The following is an 18,126-nucleotide window of genomic DNA, read 5'->3' as shown; positions in this document are numbered from 1 at the left end:
CTTGTATTTTATTATTCAGACTAAACCAGATTTTATCTGATGGATTTGTTGCTGTCTGGTTTGGTCATCCTGCAAGTGGTCTCTCTTGGTTTTGGACTACCAGGTGGTGCACCAAGCGGTGCCTGTGAAAGCATGATGCCTCGTCATCCAAATGTGCAGCCGCAGACCACTCCAGCACCCTACACTATCACCACGAACACCACGACCCTTGAGGCTGGCCGGGCCATCACCGGTAAGTATTTTAGACACCCTACAATCATCAGCATTATTTGTTGATTTATTTTACTCAGTAACCAGCATACAGTAAGGTCTCTGGATCCACATATAATCTATTACCATTTCTTCTTAAGTGTTGTTAATCGACTTCCCTCAATATCATGAAATTAGAAATGTTACATCACAGAGACATACAGTGCCCCGGCGTAAGTAATGGGACAGTGAAGCATTTTTTCCCTTCTTTTGGCTCAATATTACAAAGGTTTGATTTGAAATGAAACAATAACTATGAGGTTAAAGTATAGATTCATGGTATTTGTGTTGGTTTAATCTATTTCAGGGTAGCAACGTAATGGAATAGATGAATACAATGTCAGAGTTATGTCATGTTAATATTTGGTCAATAATCCTTTCTTCTGGGGTATGTTTGCCTAAAATTGTATTATCAGGAAATGAAATGCGTGTTCAATTGAATTTAAATCTGAAGATTGACTTGGTCAATCAATAATTTCCCACTTTTTGGCACTGAAAAACTCCCTGGTTGCTATTGCATTATGTTTTTGGTCACATTGTCTTACTGTATGATGAAGCGCCATCCAAAACATTTGGAGGCATTGGAGATGCAATTACCTTTATCAGAGAAACATCTTGTCTGCTCGAATACAAACAAATAATTTTGTTTGTTTTTGTTTGTATTCGAGCAGTATTCGAGCAGACAAGACGTTCCTCTGATAAAGGTAATTGCATCTCCAAGAGCCCAGGGAACAAACATGATACATCTGCTGTACTGTATGTTTGTGTTCCCCAACCAGTGACAATAATTGGACCAGATTACCAAGGGGTGCTACTGGAGGCCCGGGCAGGAGACAGCACTACACCTTTGGGGTCTTGGCATGCTCCTCCTCCAAATACCAGGCTTCTGCAGGTGAGTGAATTGCTTCTCATACTTAGAATAATTTGTCGTGAATCCAAGGTCAGTTTCAGACGAATTAACATTTCTAAAATAAATCCCCAAAATATTTTTGCTATTTTAAATGTATGAATCACACAAAACATTTCCCGAAGCTGTATAAGAATGAAAATCCAGCAGCACCGTTCCACTTTTGAATGATCTAAATTCAAATCCCATTCTGATGAGTACTGTTGCTAGTATTTGACGTGTACATATCTAATGTATGTGAGATGAGGATGACAAAGATAATTGTGTCTCAAAGTGCCCAGGGAACCCGCAAGGTGCCATGACACACAACAACACTGACATCAAGGGCAACGCCACGATGTACACCTGGAAGCTACCCAACAGCATCAACTCTGTCTTCTTCCAGTGAGAATGATCTCTATTCCCTCCAAATCTGATCTTTGCCAATCTCAATGTATTAAAGAAATAGTCATAAATAGGGATGCACCGATACCATTCAGTCGACTGTTTGGCAAGTTTTTGCGACTGCTAACGTCATGGCATCGGATCGGTAAAAAGCATTCCCTATCTCTGATTCCAGATCCAGCATTTTAGGCCAGATACCGATGCTCAATATTAAATCGGAGCATCTATAGTCATAATGCATTTTAATTGTGCTGAATATCATTATATACTCACACAATGACATGACAACAGATATGCATCATGTGCAGGTGTTAATTAATGTATGAATTGTGCATCTGATTTTAGAGCCACTGTAGCCGAGCAACGAACTCGCTACTGGCTAAACATCAGATCAGAAAAACTAACCAGAGGTGGGTATACTAGTAGGATGAACATTTAGAAGTTGTACTTTATTATAGTGGGTTGCTGTAAATGTGTGCTGTTACATGATTTGTATGTGCTTGCTTCTATATGCATGATTAAGTTAGTTATTCTAATCTTAATATAATCAAATCTTGATTCATATGACTCGACCAGCTATCAGAACTCAACTCAACTCTTTCCGTTCTTTTTTTGACAGGTGGAAGTCCTGGGATAGCCGATAAAATAGGATTTGTGTTACTCCTTACTCCATGTCTTCTTGTGTCACAAGTGCTTCCATGGTAGTTGCTCTGTCAAGGATATTGCACTCACCGTGGTGAGAGTGAGGCACTGGAAATATGTACCATTATTGACCAATTTGCATTAGGTACATGTTTTGTTGACAAAAATGCTGTCAAAGTTGTTAGCTTCTGCATACCGCATACATTGAAATTGTTTCCCAGATTCAATTAAGTACTCTTGATTATTCTTAATAAAAACAGTAGGCCTGCATTACGCATTAAAAGCCTGATTTCAGAGGTGTCTCTTCAGTTCTTTACCTATAGCCAGTAATGGCAAGTGTATGGCTTTTCTAATTGTTTTGTTGTCTAAGTGTATTATGTAATCATCATAATAATAATAATATTAATAATTGCCATGCAACCAACTTGTCAGTCAATTGTTGGAATTTGGTATTTTATGCTTTAGGCAAGGGGTCGGCAATAGATGGCGACCCTGGAGCAATTAGGGGTTCAGTGCCTTGCTCAAGGACACCTTGACACATGGCCAGCCGGGGTTCGAACCTGCGATCATTAGACGCCGGCTCTACCATAGATAATATATACATATCATATGCATGTATATAATATCTATGGGGTCTACCTCCTGAGCCACTGCCGCCCCTAGTGGTACTAGATGGCATAAATAAACTACTATGGCCCAATCCCCTTTCCCTTTCCTACGGCTTGTTTTGGAGCCACTCATTTTGAACCAAGCCCTCGGAACCCTGCACTGATATTAGAGGTGCAGTAACAACCCCTGCTCCTATCCTGCCAGTCCGCACTGATATTAGAGGAGCGGTAAAGAGTGTAACAAATAAGCGGCTGAACTTAAGTTACATTTCTGGCATCATATGCAATCAAAGGGGGGAAATGAAATGTCTAAATGCAGGACTATCATGCACAAATCAGCCAAATAGGCATTAATTATGTTTGTTATAAAGAAAAGGTCTATAATAGATTCAAATGACATTAAACTAAGATAATACGATAGTTACTATAATTTCAAAGAAAAAAGAAAAAGAATAAAAATAAAATAATGACATTTGTGGTTCTCTTCCTGCTTGTACTTCCTGTTTTCACTATGTGCCGATGATTCGCAAGGCATTCTGGGATTTCATAACCTTCCGCTTGCCACAAAAAAAATCTTAGTTTCGAGCTGTAAAAAGCCCTACCCTACATGAAAACAAGAAAGGGGACACCTGACCCTACATGTGAATGCGCAAGACGGAGCCGCAGGGGTGAATTGGAATTGCGCCCAAATCTGATTTCCTGCCACTCAACACTACCTTAAATTAGGAACTAAAGAAATGCACCATGTCTAACAGCGTACAACTACACTTGCATTCATTAAAAAGCAACGTAGAAATAGACTTGGACTCCAAAGTCAAAATGGAGAACTGCCCTTGGATCATGTAACATGCATATGGCAAGACTACTGGAGGAGGCATCTCCGGCATCCAACACCATTGGCACAGGACCTGATATTATTGCAGGTCATTTATCACATGTCAGCACCCACTTCAAATTACATTTCTTCGACTACCTTCCCACAACATAATCCAAATGTGCAATGTGTGGAGTTCATATCAATGGGTAGTAGTAACAGTAGGTCTAGACCACCCACCCCCACACACACACACAACAAGCTACCACCGGAAGCAGCCAGTGTACTGTCTACAACCCTATGCTGGCTGGTCAGGGTAAATTCATAAGGCTAAGTAGGAGATAAGCATGTGTAAATATAGCAGTAAGTTCAGTGTAATCCACCTCAATGCATTTCATTATCCAATCAGTGCTTCCGTTTTCCCTTCCGAATACTCTAGCTATGACGTATTCAACAAATCTGCATATTCAACAGAGCAGGACAGACATCTCTTCTACCCCCCCCTCGCCCACCCGCCCCCCTCCGAAAAAACCACAATTGACAACATCATTACAGGGTAGGTTTGTTCGCCAGAAATGAAATTTATTCAAGCTGTGATTACAAACAAGCCTACTGGTTGACAGGAGGAGGATGTTCAGAGGTTTCTTTAACAGGAATGACATAGGTAAAGAGAATGTGGAACGTTCGAATGATAAAAGATGCACAACTTACAGCCATTGCCCAGAACTAGTAGTGTAACACTAGTTTGTTCCCATAAATAAGGCAGAATGCAGAGTCCATAGAAATGGAAAGTATGTTACATTTAGCCATTTAATGTAAATTTTGACAGATGTTATAAAAAAGGATTTTACATGACTTTCTTCAGCTCGTCGTACAAGACCAGCACGAAGGCGCCACCCATGCCTCTGAGGACGTTGGACCAGGCTCCCTTGAAGAAGGCCTTGCCGCCCTCATCGCGTGCGATCTTCTTCCAGCAATCAATGGTCCCGGTGTACATGATGTCAGCTGGAGAAAAAAAAAAGACAAATGTCAGATCTCACCGTAAGTAAAAAGGTTTAGTGGACAGAACTACTGGATGCAGGGATGCAAACTAGTGATGGCCTAGTGGGGAACTTTTTGCCTGAAAACAAATAACATTTATGAAAATTGTTGACCTATTTTGAGGTAAAAACGGCTAAAAGGCGACAAGTCTGCACCCCTGAGGCCATTTCAGACAACTCACCTCCTTTACGGCCAGACTGCATCATCATACGACGACGGACGGTGTCGAAGGGATAGGAGGTCAGGCCAGCAACTGCTGTCACAGACTGAGCAATGCCCCAGCTCACCAATATGGAAGCGTTCTTGGGGTCTGGAAGCATACCTGAAAGCACAAGGAATGAAGGTTAGAGATATTCCATACCAATGCCTCCTTGCAAACAAACCTTCTACAGAGGGGTGTGGAAATGTATGTATTTATAAATCCAACATTAAATAAATTAATATATCTAAATTGTAAAATTACCCTTAGCTGTGTCATAAATGCCGAAGTATGCCGCTCTGTAGATGATGATGCCCTGCACAGACACATTGAAGCCCTGGTACAAGCCCTTCAGGCCATCAGACTTGAAGACCTTCGTCAGGCAGTCTCCGAGCCCGTTGAACTCTCTCCCTGCGCCGGCCTTTCCGACATCAGCAGCCAGACGGGTTCTGGCGAAGTCGAGGGGGTAGACGAAACACAGGGAAGTGGCACCGGCGGCGCCACCGGAGGCCAGGTTGCCGGCGAAGTACCTCCAGAATTGGGTGCGCTTGTCGACGTTGTCAAGGAAGAGCTTCTTGTACTTGTCCTTGAAGGCGAAGTTGAGGGCCTGTGTGGGGAAGTATCTGATGACATTGGCGAGGTTACCTCTCCAGAAGGCGAGGAAGCCCTGCTCCTTTGGAATGCGGACAATGCAATCCATGATTCCCTTGTACTGCATATCCACGGTGATCTGCTTGCTGGCATGTTGGACCTGGTTAGAAAAGAAATTAGAAATACATTAAACATTCAAGTAGTAAGTCAGTTAACAACAACTTAACACGTATAGGGTGTCGGAAGGCTCTTCCGATTTATATAATCTATGCAGCTATCACAAGCTCTCCTTGTTACGACCTTGGCTTGGCACCTGTCAAATCCACTCTTAAGGGTTACTAACATTTGGCATTTAGCACAATGTACTAACTATGTCGATCTACGACCAGCTTCACCTGGATAAATTAAACAAGTTGGATTAACGAACGTAGCCAGGGCGGTAACCGATCAAATTAATACGTAAGCGAATATGCGGCTAATGCACGGATGTAGGCCTACCGGTATAGTTCACTAGTCAAGAGATAAGTCCACGGAAACATTAAACATCCATGTTTAAACCTCCTAGTACATGCAGTACTAGTTGCCAAGGAGGTTCGGTGTAATTAATGACAGGAGGCCCTCGAATCCCGGCCTCGGGTTAGCTAACTTAAATGGTCTAAATCCGTGATGTTAGAATACAGTTATTCGGTACACTTATGAGTGCAAAAACTGCCAGATCGTGCATTGGTGGATCGTAGCTAAATATCACACTTTAAAAAAATAATTGGCTCAATGTCAAACTAATGCTAGTCCTCTAGGCTAGCTAACAGGCCCGCCTAGCCTTATCCTTGAGCTAGCTAGCATCGTGTAGGTCATCTCAACACATCCCATGACCTCAAATTCTGTGGTCAAATTTGGGAGTCAAAGCCTCCTGTTATCTATCAAACACGCTTGATCAACCTAGTTGAATTGTTTTAAGTTAAGCAGCGATGGGACTCACACATTACATGATCAACGTTGATTAATTAACACATGGGTTAAAGCAAAAACGCAACTAGCGATTCTAAGCTAACAGCTAGCTTGATGCTTAACGCTAGCGGATGCTTGGCAGCGATGACACAATGGGGATCGCTGGATCATATTTAAGTATTTTTACCTGCAGGAGAAGCTTCACTCTCTCGATGGGAGCCACAGCCGTTTTGGAGATGGCAGCCGAGATGCCACCGGCCAAGAAGTCCTTGGCGAACGATACTGCGGTCTCATTCATCGTGATGGGTTGGTGTTAAGTCGTAGATAGTACAGTACAAAAAGAATCCCCCACTGCCCTCTAACAGCGGATGATCGGTGCGCGAACGAAATGGCCGATTTTATAGAACGCGTTGGAATTTTAACAAAGTCCAGAGATCGCGAGAACACAACGCGAACGCGAGAACTCTGATCTGCCATCGGGCGATGGCCATTGGTTGTCAGTGAATGTGGGCGGGGCAGGTGGGCGGGGCAGACCTTGAATGAATGGAATGAGGTAGCAGGAATAAAAAACGTGCTGGCAACAGCTGTGGTGTGTGCTCTCTATGTGCAATATCTAATATTACCTTACCGGTGTTACATAATGTAACTTACATTGAATGTTGCTAACAAAAAAAGAAGTGGGGGAAAAAAAAACTATGATTTCATGTCCGACCTACACAAGGAAAACTGATTTGGCACATTTCAAAGATCCAATTACCTTGTGCCCTTGTTGTGTAAGCAGCATGGCAGTTTCCTCAAGATCTGAAAGGTCACCGCCACTAGCACAGTACTGCTAGTGCCCCAAGCCCACTCCTCAATGAAACTGAAAATGAAAGTTATCAAGGTTATCAGTATATGTATTAAGAATGATAACAAATTGCTTGAAAATTGGATCCTGTTATGCTGTTGTCCTGTTATGTATGGTACTGGAATTATTAATTTGCCCATGTAGGCTATTTGCTAAGAAATACCCTTCAAACTGCCGTCACTCAAATTACATGTTTTACACAGTTTAGAACTGAACGAATATATAAACAACCAGGTGAAAAAGTAGAATTGAAATACATAGTAAATACATTTATAGGGCAATGCCTATAAAGGCCTACTGCCAGACCATGACCCCTAAAATCCTACTGACAGTTTGACCCCTAGAGCAATTTGAAGGACCACATGGGTTTTGGGGTCAGCACTATTATATTTCAGAGTTAAAAGCATGAAATACAATTATTATTGATTCGTCATGCACAACGAGTGTGTGTGTGTGTGTGTGTGTGTGTGTGTGTGTGTGTGTGTGTGTTTGCATGTATGCTAAATTACATGTGGGTAAAACAGGATTTGCGGTCCTTACAGTTCAACCATCTTTGGTCATGCTTTTCAACAAGGGGTTGATAAGAGAAGGTCATTGACGGTGTGAAGAGATTAACCTGGATGGGGTTCTGTGATCGCCACTAATGATCGCAGAGTCGGCGTCTAATGATCGCAAGGTTGGCAGATCGGCGGTTCGAGCCCTGACTGGCCACGTGTCGAGGTGTCCTTGGGCAAGACACTGAACCCCAAATTGCTCCCAATGAGCGGGCCGGCGCCTTGCATGGTAGCTTGCTGCCATTGGTGTGTGAATGTGTGTGTGTGTGAATGTGTGAATGAGAGGTTGTAACGCGCTTTGGAATAAGGCGCTATATAAGTCAGTCCATTTACTATCTCTGTTTACCTGTTAAGTGAAGGTCCTGTCTTCAGTCGGTTCTTGGTAAGACCTATGATGGAAGGAGGGGGGAAGTCTGGCTTGTAGTCAGGCTTCATGGAAGACGGTTCTGTGTCCTTCTCTAATGTGGGTTGCCCTTCCTTGCTTATTGTTATTATCAACAATTTATTTTAAGGTTCATTAATACGATAAGACTATACTGGCTGTACAAACCAAACGTGTTGTTTGGTGGCTTGATAAGTTGGTGTTCTCAAAACTGAGAGGATCCCTGGGCTCCAGGCCAAGCTGTAGCTGCTCACAGTATCCTTTCCATGTTTCCTCACTTAAACCACAACAAGTTATAATCTGAGAGATCTGCACCTGGAGACGGAACAACGCACTTATGTGATATCACATTATGCAATAATTAGTATTCTTATTCTCTAGTCTTTTGGTAACAAAAATCAATTTACAGTAAATATGTGACAATCATCATGTGACAATCCTTTATTTGCATAGTAACAGCTGACAGCATAGTAACAGCTGACAGCATAGTAACAGCTGACAGCATTGACAACTGAGGGAGAACGAGTAAAACCCTTACCTGGCTTCCTCCAAGGTTTGTCCTCATAAATGTCCACCCTCTGATTCCACGACAGGCATAACATTGTAGTCCCCCCAGTAAATCTACATCGATACCTTTAGGACGTAGTTTAACTTGGATACGTACAAAAAGATGGCATAGTTCATCGGTCAATGCCAAAAATATTTTCATCCACATTACTAGTGCTAAAGCCAGTTTCATGAGCAGGTCACTCACTCACTGGCTACTGATGGACCATAGGAACGTGCTGGTTTCAAACTCAGGTTCATGCTAGACCCCATTCATGCAGAGGTCAGGAAACATCTATCACAGTCTATCCAGAACTTTCAATGTACATGTACATGAACGCCCCCTGGTTTTAAACCAAGTGGAATAGTTACTAGTCTTTATTCCAAACAGCATTATAACCCTTGAATTAAACACAGTTTTTTTGCAAACACAACTGTCCTACATATTCTGAGCTGAGTTAATCTGATGACCAGTATAGAGGATGACCTGTAGAGTACACTTACATGTAGGAAGGTGCACCGGTTTTAATGTTACCAATGGTGACTTTGACGTCATCATCGTCATAATGTCACTGTCCTCCTCTCTGTATTATCCCCATCCGTGATTTTGGAAAATGCACTCAGAGACCAAATATAAATACCAAACTTACTGTAAATCCTAACAGGAAATTACACCAGTGGATAAGCTACTATTGATGATGACAGAATATGATAGAATGGTAACTGAACCCCCCAGGGTTAAATCACTTTTAATAACCATATGGAATATTATGTTACACACAACAAAGACATAGAGACAATAACAAGAGTACATGATGCTTGAGTTGATGCCAGGCAAAGGAAATGAGAAAAGAAGATGAGATCATAGCTCCCACGCCTGTGCCATGGCATCCTTCTGTTCTGTGTTGCCCACTGAAGTCAGCTGAGGGGATTCACCAACCCTGGGCGGAGGGAAACCTCATAGTAATTACATTGTAATAACCTTCATACATTTTTTAAAGTTACATTTTAATATTAGCCTTCATTGTGATAAATCTGCATGATAAACATTCTAATTGCATTATAATAATGTAAATGTAGTGCATATAATCATGTTCATTTAATTGTATAGCCTGCATGAAATAGAACATTGTGCAACGTGGAAGTTCGAAATTCCCAAATGATGACTACAGACCTTCTGAAGATCTTTCCCAACATCCGCCTCGAAACAAGACGCGTTCAAAAGAAACATTTAGGAACGCTGTAAAATGTTGGACTTGAATGCATCTTTGCGGAACCTAGTGTAGGGGAAGGCAGGGCAATACCGCTACCTGATTGGTTGGCGAAGCACTCGTGAAGAGCCCCCTCATTGGCTGGCGAGTCTACCATCTAATTAGCTAGACGACTCTAAAAGCAACATGGCGGCCTCCTTGGTGAGTACACGAGTGTTAAGATGGTAGACCAGGTTTTGACACGTTAATCAATGTGTACGTTATCGAGGGTGTTGTGTCTGCTTCCTTTGCTCAGGACGTGGAGGATCTTCCCACAGTGGATGAAGCTGACCTCACGATAGAAAAGGACGAGGAAGACGAAGACGAAGAGGTATCGCTACACATCAACAACACTCCTGTTGTATAACTTCTAAGTCCACTCAAAGTGCCTCGTCTGCATGCGCTCTTGTCATGAATGAATGAATGGTCTTTATTGTCATTGATATAGTACAGGTACCATACAACGAAATGTGGGAGGGGGGGCTCCCCTGGTGCTAGGAGAAAAAAAAACTAAAAACAAGAAGGGAAAAGAGCTGGTTTACATAAATAAAGGCTATGTACACTGTCCACTATACTATACTATACAATAAAACACTGTGCTGTACTCTATGCTATGCTATACCTATTCTAACATTTCCTATCTCTGAACCTTATGTACCCTAGGGTTGTCATATTGCACATAGTGTTATTGCACATTCATTTAAAGTGTTGCAGTTTGCAGGTTTGAAATGTACACAGTTGTGTTTCAGTATTGCACGTATGATTACAATCTAGTAGCTGCCATCAAATTGTCATGTTAATGATGTTAATCAAAGTGTACATGATCGAGGGTGTTGTGTCTGCTTCCTTTACTCAGGACGTGGAGGATCTCCCCACAGTGGCGGATGCTGCTGACCTCAGGATAGAACATGACGAGGAGGAGGAGGAAGAGGAAGAGGTATCTACATCAACAACACTCCTGTTGTATAACTTCTAAGTCCACTCAAAGTGCCTCATTCCGCATACGCTCCTGTCATTATGAAAAGCCTAATTCGCTGTCTATCGCCATAGAACGACTTGACTGATGAACCCAGAGAACCGAGGATTCGTGAGACGCCGGAGGATATCAAATTCGAAGCGATTGTCAACACTGTGGCGTTCCATCCGACGCAAGACATCCTGGCTGCTGGCGATATTGATGGGGACATTTACGTGTAAGGAACAGGGATTACCTGTCACCACCACCACCACCACCACCTAAGTGCAGCTAACTTAATATCATCATGGAAGTGCATATCATTTTCTTTTTTTACCAACATAGATACTCCTACTCGTGCACAGAGGGGGAGAACAAGGAGCTGTGGTCCTCTGGTCACCACCTCAAGTCTTGCAGGGAAGTTGCTTTCTCTCATGATGGACAGAGTGAGTGTATTATGGTACCCTTCTCGGATCAAGCGCTGATGTTAAACTTGGTGGATGGGGCTGTGGTTAAATGTTCTTTGTGACTTTCTTTTGATTAATGAATCTTGTCGTTTTGCTTTACATGGTCTCAAATGTCTTAAGTCTATAGGTTTATAACTGGGTTCCTGTTCTCAGTTGTTATTCCCGCTGTGTTTACATGTTGCACACGGTCAAATGATTTCCTGACCCTTCAAATTCCTTGATTCCAATATTGTAGGGCGAGTGCTTGCGTTAAAGTTCCTTCCTTCTCTGTGTTTGCAGAGCTATTCAGCGTGTCAAAAGACAAGTCGATCCATCTCATGGATGTGGAGGGGGGAAAACTTGTCTCACGCATTACTAAAGCCCACAGGTATGACATTTTCTCAGTCGGATGTGCCAGCGCTTGCTTAGTATGTATTGTCTGAAACAGTCCGCTCATCTTCTCCCATCCTTGATATTACAGCGCCCCCATCAATGCACTGCTGCTGGTGGACGAGAATCTGCTGGCCACAGGGGATGATGGGGGTACAGTGAAGGTTTGGGATATGAGGAAGGGCACATCATTCATGGACCTGAAGCACCATGACGACTATATCAGCGGCATTGCTATTGACCAGGCCAAGAGAATGCTTCTCACTTCCTGGTAAGAATGAACAGATGGAGGAGGGGGGGGGGGGGTTGATGGGTGAGAGGAAGTGAAGCGTGGACTGTTTTGAGTGATGGCATGTTTCGATGCACTTGGAGTAGGATGAACTGAATGGTATGATACAACAAGGTTTTATTATGTTACAGTGGCGATGGGACGATGGGTGTCTTCAACATCAAGAGGCGGCGGTTTGACTTGCTTTCTGAGGCCCAGAGTGGGGACCTTACCTCCGTGGGCATTATGAAAGTGAGTGGGGCCCTGATCTGGAATAGGGTATTTTTCGGGCACTGAGAAGAGGGAGTTCGCCACCATAGATTCATAGATATTTATTACACACACAAAAAGCAGAGAATGTTTGTGTTAGTCAAACAGTAATCAGTCCACTGTTCCTCACAGCACGGGCAGAAGGTGGTGTGTGGGTCCAGCGAGGGGACTTTGTACATCTTCAACTGGAATGGCTTTGGAGCGACCAGTGACCGCTTTGCTACACAGGCAGAATCTGTGGACTGCATCGTCCCCATCACAGATAGCATACTATGTGCTGCCTCCACGGATGGAGTGATAAGGTGAGGCTGGTTGGTGTTACACAGGAGCTAAACATAGATTCTAACTTAACAAGAAGACCGACATATGTTCTAGAATAATATCCTATTATGAGAAACTACTTGTCAGTTGTGTTTGACATCATAATTAGCTAGCTTTTGTAGGAGATGTATGTGTTTTCATGATTTGTAAACATACGGTCGTTTTTGCTATGGTTCACCTCTGTAGACACGAGCTTGATGAATTTGAGACGACTCCAATGCAATACACAACAGTGAAATTGTAATGTGTGGGTTTTCTAATGTCCACTAGAGGGCAATGTTATACCAAAAACAACCGTATCTTTGCTCAAAGCGTCTTACCAAGCCAATTAGTGAATATTGTCTACTTATAAAAACGTAGTCGCGTTGTAATGTCAGAGTCAGAATTGATTTTATTACATCCAATGTACGGGTACACAGAGTAAAATTCATAGGTTCAGGTTCTTCAACATTGGCATTGCAGCAGAATACAAAATCAACAATAATAGAATAAAGTAAAATAAGTAATGTAATTCATTTTAAAAAGTAGAATAAGGTGATAAAGTGATGGTAGTTGTACTGCAGCGGGACCAGTCGTACTGCAGTAGGACAGTAGTGCAAAATGCTGTGCAGGTTACAATGAGATGAAATGCAATATCATACAATATGCAATAATATATAGTACAGATATAATACAGTACAGGAAGTTCAAGTAGTAGTCAGGTGGTGAAAAATGCTGTGCAGGCTACAATGAAATGAAATGCACTATCATACAATATGCAATATAATACAGATATGATACAGTTCAGGAAGTTCAAGTAATCAGGTAGTGTGCAGGTAGTCATAATATATATTATTTATGCAGTGGGGATGGTTTGGGGAGACAGTCTTTAGCTTTCTTCCAGTGCATTTCCCCAGTAGCCTGATTGCTTCAGGGAAGTAGCTGTTCGCAGCATTTAGAGCAGTGGGACCCCCAGCCGCTCCACATATTTGATCTGTTCCACCACCAGATTCAATCAGGTGTGCTGGTGGTGGAACAGATCAAATATGTGGAGCGGCTGGGGGTCCCAGAGGAGAGGTTTGAGAACCACATATTTAGAGAGTTTGAGGAGTAACGTCAACTATGTGGAGAATTAAGACTTCAAGGATGGAACACTATACAGGAGCACCAGAACTTTATAAACAAGACTTTATTCTTGGAAGTCCAGCAATCAGTTCACGTGACAGGCACGCACGGAGTGACAGTCTTACAGTAGCATGTAGCCTTACAGTAGCATGCAGTCTTACAGTAGCATGCAGTCTTACAGTAGCATGCAGCCTTACAGTAGCATGTAGCCTTACAGTAGCATGCAGCCTTACAGTAGCATGTAGTCTTACAGTAGCATGTAGTCTTACAGTAGCATGCAGTCTTACAGTAGCATGCAGTCTTACAGTAGCATGCAGTCTTACGCTGGGTGCACACAGGGCCATTGCGTTGAGTCGTTCTGGCGCAACCTGTTGGGATGGACTTGACGTACTTCAACGTGCGATGCAGACGCAACAACTCTACTCGTGTTGCTAGCGAAGTTTCCCACAGAAGTGGGGGAAAAAACGTCAGATCAGATATATAAACGGGTTATTTTGATAAACTGGACACATTTTGTGAATATATATGGTTACTTTCTCGCCTGAAAACATATAAAAACTTCATAAAATGACATTAACACTTGTAGAGCCAAATTACAGATTTTAGCCAATGGTGGCCAAAATTGAGGATTTAAAATCTTAGGCAAGAGCTCCGGGCAAGAAACTACTTCCGGTTTACTTCCGGATCCAACGCAACGCAAAAAGCTGACATTTTTTGACTGATTGCCGCACCCTGACGGTCAAGAAACGCAATGCAGAGCAAGGCAACTGATCAACGCAACGGCCCCATTGAGATGAATGACTTCCGGTGCAACGCAATGGCCCTGTGTGCACCCGGCGTTACAGTAGCATGTAGTCTTACAGTAGCATGCAGTCTTACAGTAGCATGCAGTCTTACAGTAGCATGCAGTCGTAGAGTAAACACTATAATACTTAGTCATTACTTACTCAGTTACAAGGAAACATGTTTTGTTGTTGTGGCGGGATAGTAGAGATAGGAATGATGGGTGAGAGAGAGAGGGATAGACAGTAGAGATTGATAGGAAGGATGTGTGAGAGAGAGAGAGAGGGATAGACAGTAGAGATTGACAGGAAGGATGGGTGAGAGAGAGAGGGATAGACAGTAGAGATTGACAGGAAGGATGGGTGAGAGAGAGAGGGATAGACAGTAGAGATTGACAGGAAGGAGGGGTGAGAGAGAGAGGGATGGACAGTAGAGATTGACAGGAAGGATGGGTGAGAGAGAGAGGGATAGACAGTAGAGATTGACAGGAAGGAGGGGTGAGAGAGAGAGAGGGATAGACAGTAGAGATTGACAGGAAGGAGGGGTGAGAGAGAGAGGGATAGACAGTAGAGATTGACAGGAAGGAGGGGTGAGAGAGAGAGAGGGATAGACAGTAGAGATTGACAGGAAGGAGGGGTGAGAGAGAGAGGGATAGACAGTAGAGATTGACAGGAAGGAGGGGTGAGAGAGAGTAACATGTTTGTAATGTGTCTTTCCTTCCCTCCTGACAGAGCCATTAATGTTTTGCCCAATCGGGTGATTGGCTGCATAGGCCAGCACGTTGGAGAGCCCGTTGAGCAGATTGCTCGCTCACACAACTCTAACTTTCTCGCGAGCTGTGCCCATGACCAGCTGATCAAGTTCTGGGACATCTCAAGCCTGTCCAGTATGACAGTCAGTGACTACCGGAAGCGGAAGAAGAAAGACGGAAACCTCAAGTCCCTCAGCAAGAAAGCCTACGGGATGGGGGATGATTTCTTTTCAGGACTGGTGGAAGAGACAGAGGGAAAGAAGGAAGAGGAAAAAGTAGAGAGTGAGAGTGAGAGCGAGAGTGACAGTGGCAGTGATTAAACAATACTCATTGAAAGTCTGTCATTATGTAACAAAGACGGGTGTTTTATGCTGAAGCCTGGTAACTTTTGAGATGGAAGTAGCTTATGCGCTATGAAATGTCATGAATTGGTAGTAAAACTAACGTAAAAATGGATGTGGACTGTTTAGCCCCAATTTTCACAAAGTTTGTCTGTGGATTGTTTCTCCCTTTGGTCAACAAGGTTTGCCAACTATATATTTAGTCATTTCTCATAAAGTCACAACAACTTCAACTCTCTGCTAGCAATTGTAACATTACTGCCTGTCTCCAAAAATGACAAGTGTCTCCAGTTATGTTTACTTTCTGCAGTTTATGTATGGACTCGCATTGCCTTTTCTGCTGATGTATGACCCCCAAATGTATGTTGCCAAAATATGTTGTTTTGTAAAAAAACTAAAAACGTTTCAAAGCCATCTTAATTGTCCCATAAATCGAGTTACAGCCTGACACAAGAAAACTAGGACATGGGAAACCCAGAGCAAGTAAGAGTCTGTTGCTGCTTAAAGGGTCATAAGTCAAGTGTCACAGCTCTACGCGTCCAGGCGCCACTTCCAAGAGGAAACCACTTCTTTAGGAAATGTATATGAAGTGTGTACTCTAAATGCCTCCCCAAAGGTTTTGTTAATGCTTTACATACAGTTGATCTTGTTTGAATATACATGATCACAATAATAATAATGTTTGTAAAAATATATTATTAGTGAGGTTGACATCATGTCGTGAGTATGTGTTTGTGATGACCATCTTTCTCTCTATTAGAATGTAACATCTCTCTATTACGTATTCGCCTTGTAATAGATGTATACGGATACATTATTGTTAAAGCCACATCTGATTCATTCTATTTGACCTTTATTGCACTAAATAAGCACAGTCTCGACAGTTCTTTGCACAGTGATAATTACATTGGAGTCAGATTATCAATATTAGATATATTTTGCTATCAAGAAAATACAGCTAAAAGTCTCTCCCTAGCATAATTGTGGAAATGAATTTTACCTTTAATTCTGTCTACAGTGCACTCTTCATCAAAGTGAAGGGTGTATTGCCGGAGGATACGTTCCAACAGCTATGCACGTGCAAGCAGACTGAGAACGGACATAACCAATATTCAGAGGACACAAACTCTTACAGGGCTGTATTTTAATAATCCTATCCATCTTCCTAAAGCTCCCACATCACAGGCAGAGGTTGTATTGCCATTCATTTTGGTTTGAATTACAGGGCTCCAACTCTGTTTTAAAGATGGCCTTGTAAAATCTGACTTTCAATGCTTTCTACTATTTGACCTCCTCGTTTGAGGGTGGAGTTAACAACATCAACTACAAAAACATCAACAGATGTTTTTCAAGAATGGGGTGTTTTAGAGTGGCCAATTTATCCTCTCTGTAATTTGGACTAAGGGACACAGGGGAAGACTGGCCTCAGGGTAGAGAAAGGGAGAATGACTTTTGGGAACTTTTAGGGTGTAGGCCTACAGGCAGATTAACATTTTCTGGGTTGGTAAGTCTTTGGTTGAGCTGGGTATGATGCGATGATCTTGAGTACGTGGGCTGTGCCTTACTGCCTTAGTAATACGGCCCACAGCACAAAGACAACAGTCATGATGTTGGTTTGTGGGGGTGGTGGTTGGGGGTGGGGGCTAGAGAGACGGGCCCAAAATTACCCAGACCCTGTACCGTAACACGTCAGCACTGATTCCTCTGACTTAACGGTCCTTGTAGAGGACCTCCAAGATAGGACTGTGAAGGAGTATGTAGCATTATAGTCATTATACATTAACACAGATTGACAAACTTGACTGTTGTCCACCCAGTTTAGTCACTGTCCAGACTTCAGACATAAATAGGGGAACTCCCTGAGTTGTGGTCAGTGTGTCATTTCAAGTCGAGCTGGATTGTCTCATTCTTTATTCTGGGCTCATGGGCCAGAGTTAATGAGTCAGTCTGATGAGAAGATATGTTTTTCTCTTCTGTTACTAACCCCGCTGTTAATAGGATGTTTGTCTAGCCTATGTTTCATTCATAAATTAACGCAGAGGTAGTTTTGTCATCGACTTCACCATTAACTCATTGCAGACATTCTCAAATCCCTTCTGCTTCTAATATTTTACATTACATTACATTTTTGTACATTTAGCAGACACCTTTATCCAAAGCGACTTACAACAAGTACATCGAATGTAACTGAATCATCTACATCAGTCATCATAAGAAAAACTAATCTATTCTAGGACCAGGGGCCATTGGCAGTCTGTGCTTGAAGAAGGAAGGATCCTGCACAGCTCTGTAGTATAGTCTTTTATCTGCTCAGTTCCTTGTTATCTCTCCACTCTGTGACATGTCTCTTCTTCTCTCCTGACTCTAGTGTAGACAAGTCTCTCTTCTTCTCTCCTCTCTCCACCGTGGACATGTCTCTCTTCTTCCCTCCTCCCTCAAGCATAGGGCCATAGGCATAGGAACATGGTTTACCTCATGGAATGTATTTGAAAAAGAATGTAATTCCAACCATATAACCTTTCAACTATCTATGGA

The 18,126-nt window shown here is 42.6% G+C and overlaps 4 protein-coding genes across 4 annotated transcripts; 2 read left to right on the top strand and 2 right to left on the bottom strand.

Annotated features, from left to right (window-relative positions):
* Positions 1 to 2,476, top strand: LOC308174290 (putative defense protein 3). The gene is made up of 5 exons (XM_080549365.1): positions 1 to 232; positions 1,029 to 1,141; positions 1,431 to 1,540; positions 1,886 to 1,950; positions 2,160 to 2,476. The coding sequence occupies exons 1-5, from the start codon at positions 40 to 42 to the stop codon at positions 2,243 to 2,245; spliced, it is 567 nt and encodes a 188-aa protein (XP_080405491.1). The 5' UTR covers positions 1 to 39; the 3' UTR covers positions 2,246 to 2,476.
* A 1,677-nt stretch (positions 2,477 to 4,153) lies between these two features.
* Positions 4,154 to 6,758, bottom strand: LOC308174650 (ADP/ATP translocase 2). The gene is made up of 4 exons (XM_080549754.1): positions 6,571 to 6,758; positions 5,109 to 5,595; positions 4,827 to 4,967; positions 4,154 to 4,609 (listed from the first exon to the last, which is right to left on the bottom strand). Exons 1-4 carry the CDS (start codon positions 6,679 to 6,681, stop codon positions 4,452 to 4,454), a joined length of 897 nt encoding a protein of 298 aa, XP_080405880.1. The 5' UTR covers positions 6,682 to 6,758; the 3' UTR covers positions 4,154 to 4,451.
* Positions 6,759 to 8,301: 1,543 nt separating this feature from the next.
* LOC308174916 (pre-mRNA 3'-end-processing factor FIP1-like) lies at positions 8,302 to 9,278 on the bottom strand (the record flags this gene model as incomplete). The annotated part of the gene is given in 4 exon segments (XM_080550028.1): positions 8,302 to 8,460; positions 8,462 to 8,481; positions 8,705 to 8,787; positions 9,217 to 9,278. Coding segments are annotated over 4 exon segments (324 nt in total), but the record flags the coding sequence as incomplete, so codon positions are not given.
* Positions 9,279 to 10,099: 821 nt separating this feature from the next.
* wdr55 (WD repeat domain 55) lies at positions 10,100 to 16,182 on the top strand. The gene is made up of 10 exons (XM_080549712.1): positions 10,100 to 10,124; positions 10,219 to 10,293; positions 10,819 to 10,899; positions 11,013 to 11,155; positions 11,263 to 11,363; positions 11,664 to 11,751; positions 11,845 to 12,024; positions 12,174 to 12,273; positions 12,424 to 12,593; positions 15,231 to 16,182. The coding sequence occupies exons 1-10, from the start codon at positions 10,110 to 10,112 to the stop codon at positions 15,568 to 15,570; spliced, it is 1,293 nt and encodes a 430-aa protein (XP_080405838.1). The 5' UTR covers positions 10,100 to 10,109; the 3' UTR covers positions 15,571 to 16,182.
* The last annotated feature ends 1,944 nt before the right edge of the window (positions 16,183 to 18,126 follow it).

The sequence above is a fragment of the Nansenia antarctica genome, assembly GCF_963989245.1.
Source record: "Nansenia antarctica genome assembly, chromosome: 20".
NCBI lineage: Eukaryota > Metazoa > Chordata > Actinopteri > Argentiniformes > Microstomatidae > Nansenia > Nansenia antarctica.
The sequence above is the reverse complement of the archived record's forward strand: the minus strand, read 5'-3'. Positions and strand labels throughout refer to the sequence as shown.

Bases quoted from the DNA above. Each gene is read 5' to 3' on its own strand.
- LOC308174290 (XM_080549365.1), top strand. From the start codon at position 40: ATGGATTTGTTGCTGTCTGGTTTGGTCATCCTGCAAGTGGTCTCTCTT. The intron at 233-1,028 runs GTAAGTATTTTA...TTCCCCAACCAG, and splicing joins GGCTGGCCGGGCCATCACCG to TGACAATAATTGGACCAGAT. The intron at 1,541-1,885 runs GTGAGAATGATC...ATCTGATTTTAG, and splicing joins ATCAACTCTGTCTTCTTCCA to AGCCACTGTAGCCGAGCAAC.
- LOC308174650 (XM_080549754.1), bottom strand. From the start codon at position 6,681: ATGAATGAGACCGCAGTATCGTTCGCCAAGGACTTCTTGGCCGGTGGC. The intron at 4,968-5,108 runs GTAATTTTACAA...TTGTGCTTTCAG, and splicing joins CATTTATGACACAGCTAAGG to GTATGCTTCCAGACCCCAAG. The intron at 4,610-4,826 runs GTGAGTTGTCTG...TTTTTTCTCCAG, and splicing joins GCAGTCTGGCCGTAAAGGAG to CTGACATCATGTACACCGGG.
- wdr55 (XM_080549712.1), top strand. The intron at 10,900-11,012 runs GTATCTACATCA...CTATCGCCATAG, and splicing joins AGGAGGAGGAAGAGGAAGAG to AACGACTTGACTGATGAACC. The intron at 12,025-12,173 runs GTAAGAATGAAC...ATTATGTTACAG, and splicing joins AGAATGCTTCTCACTTCCTG to TGGCGATGGGACGATGGGTG.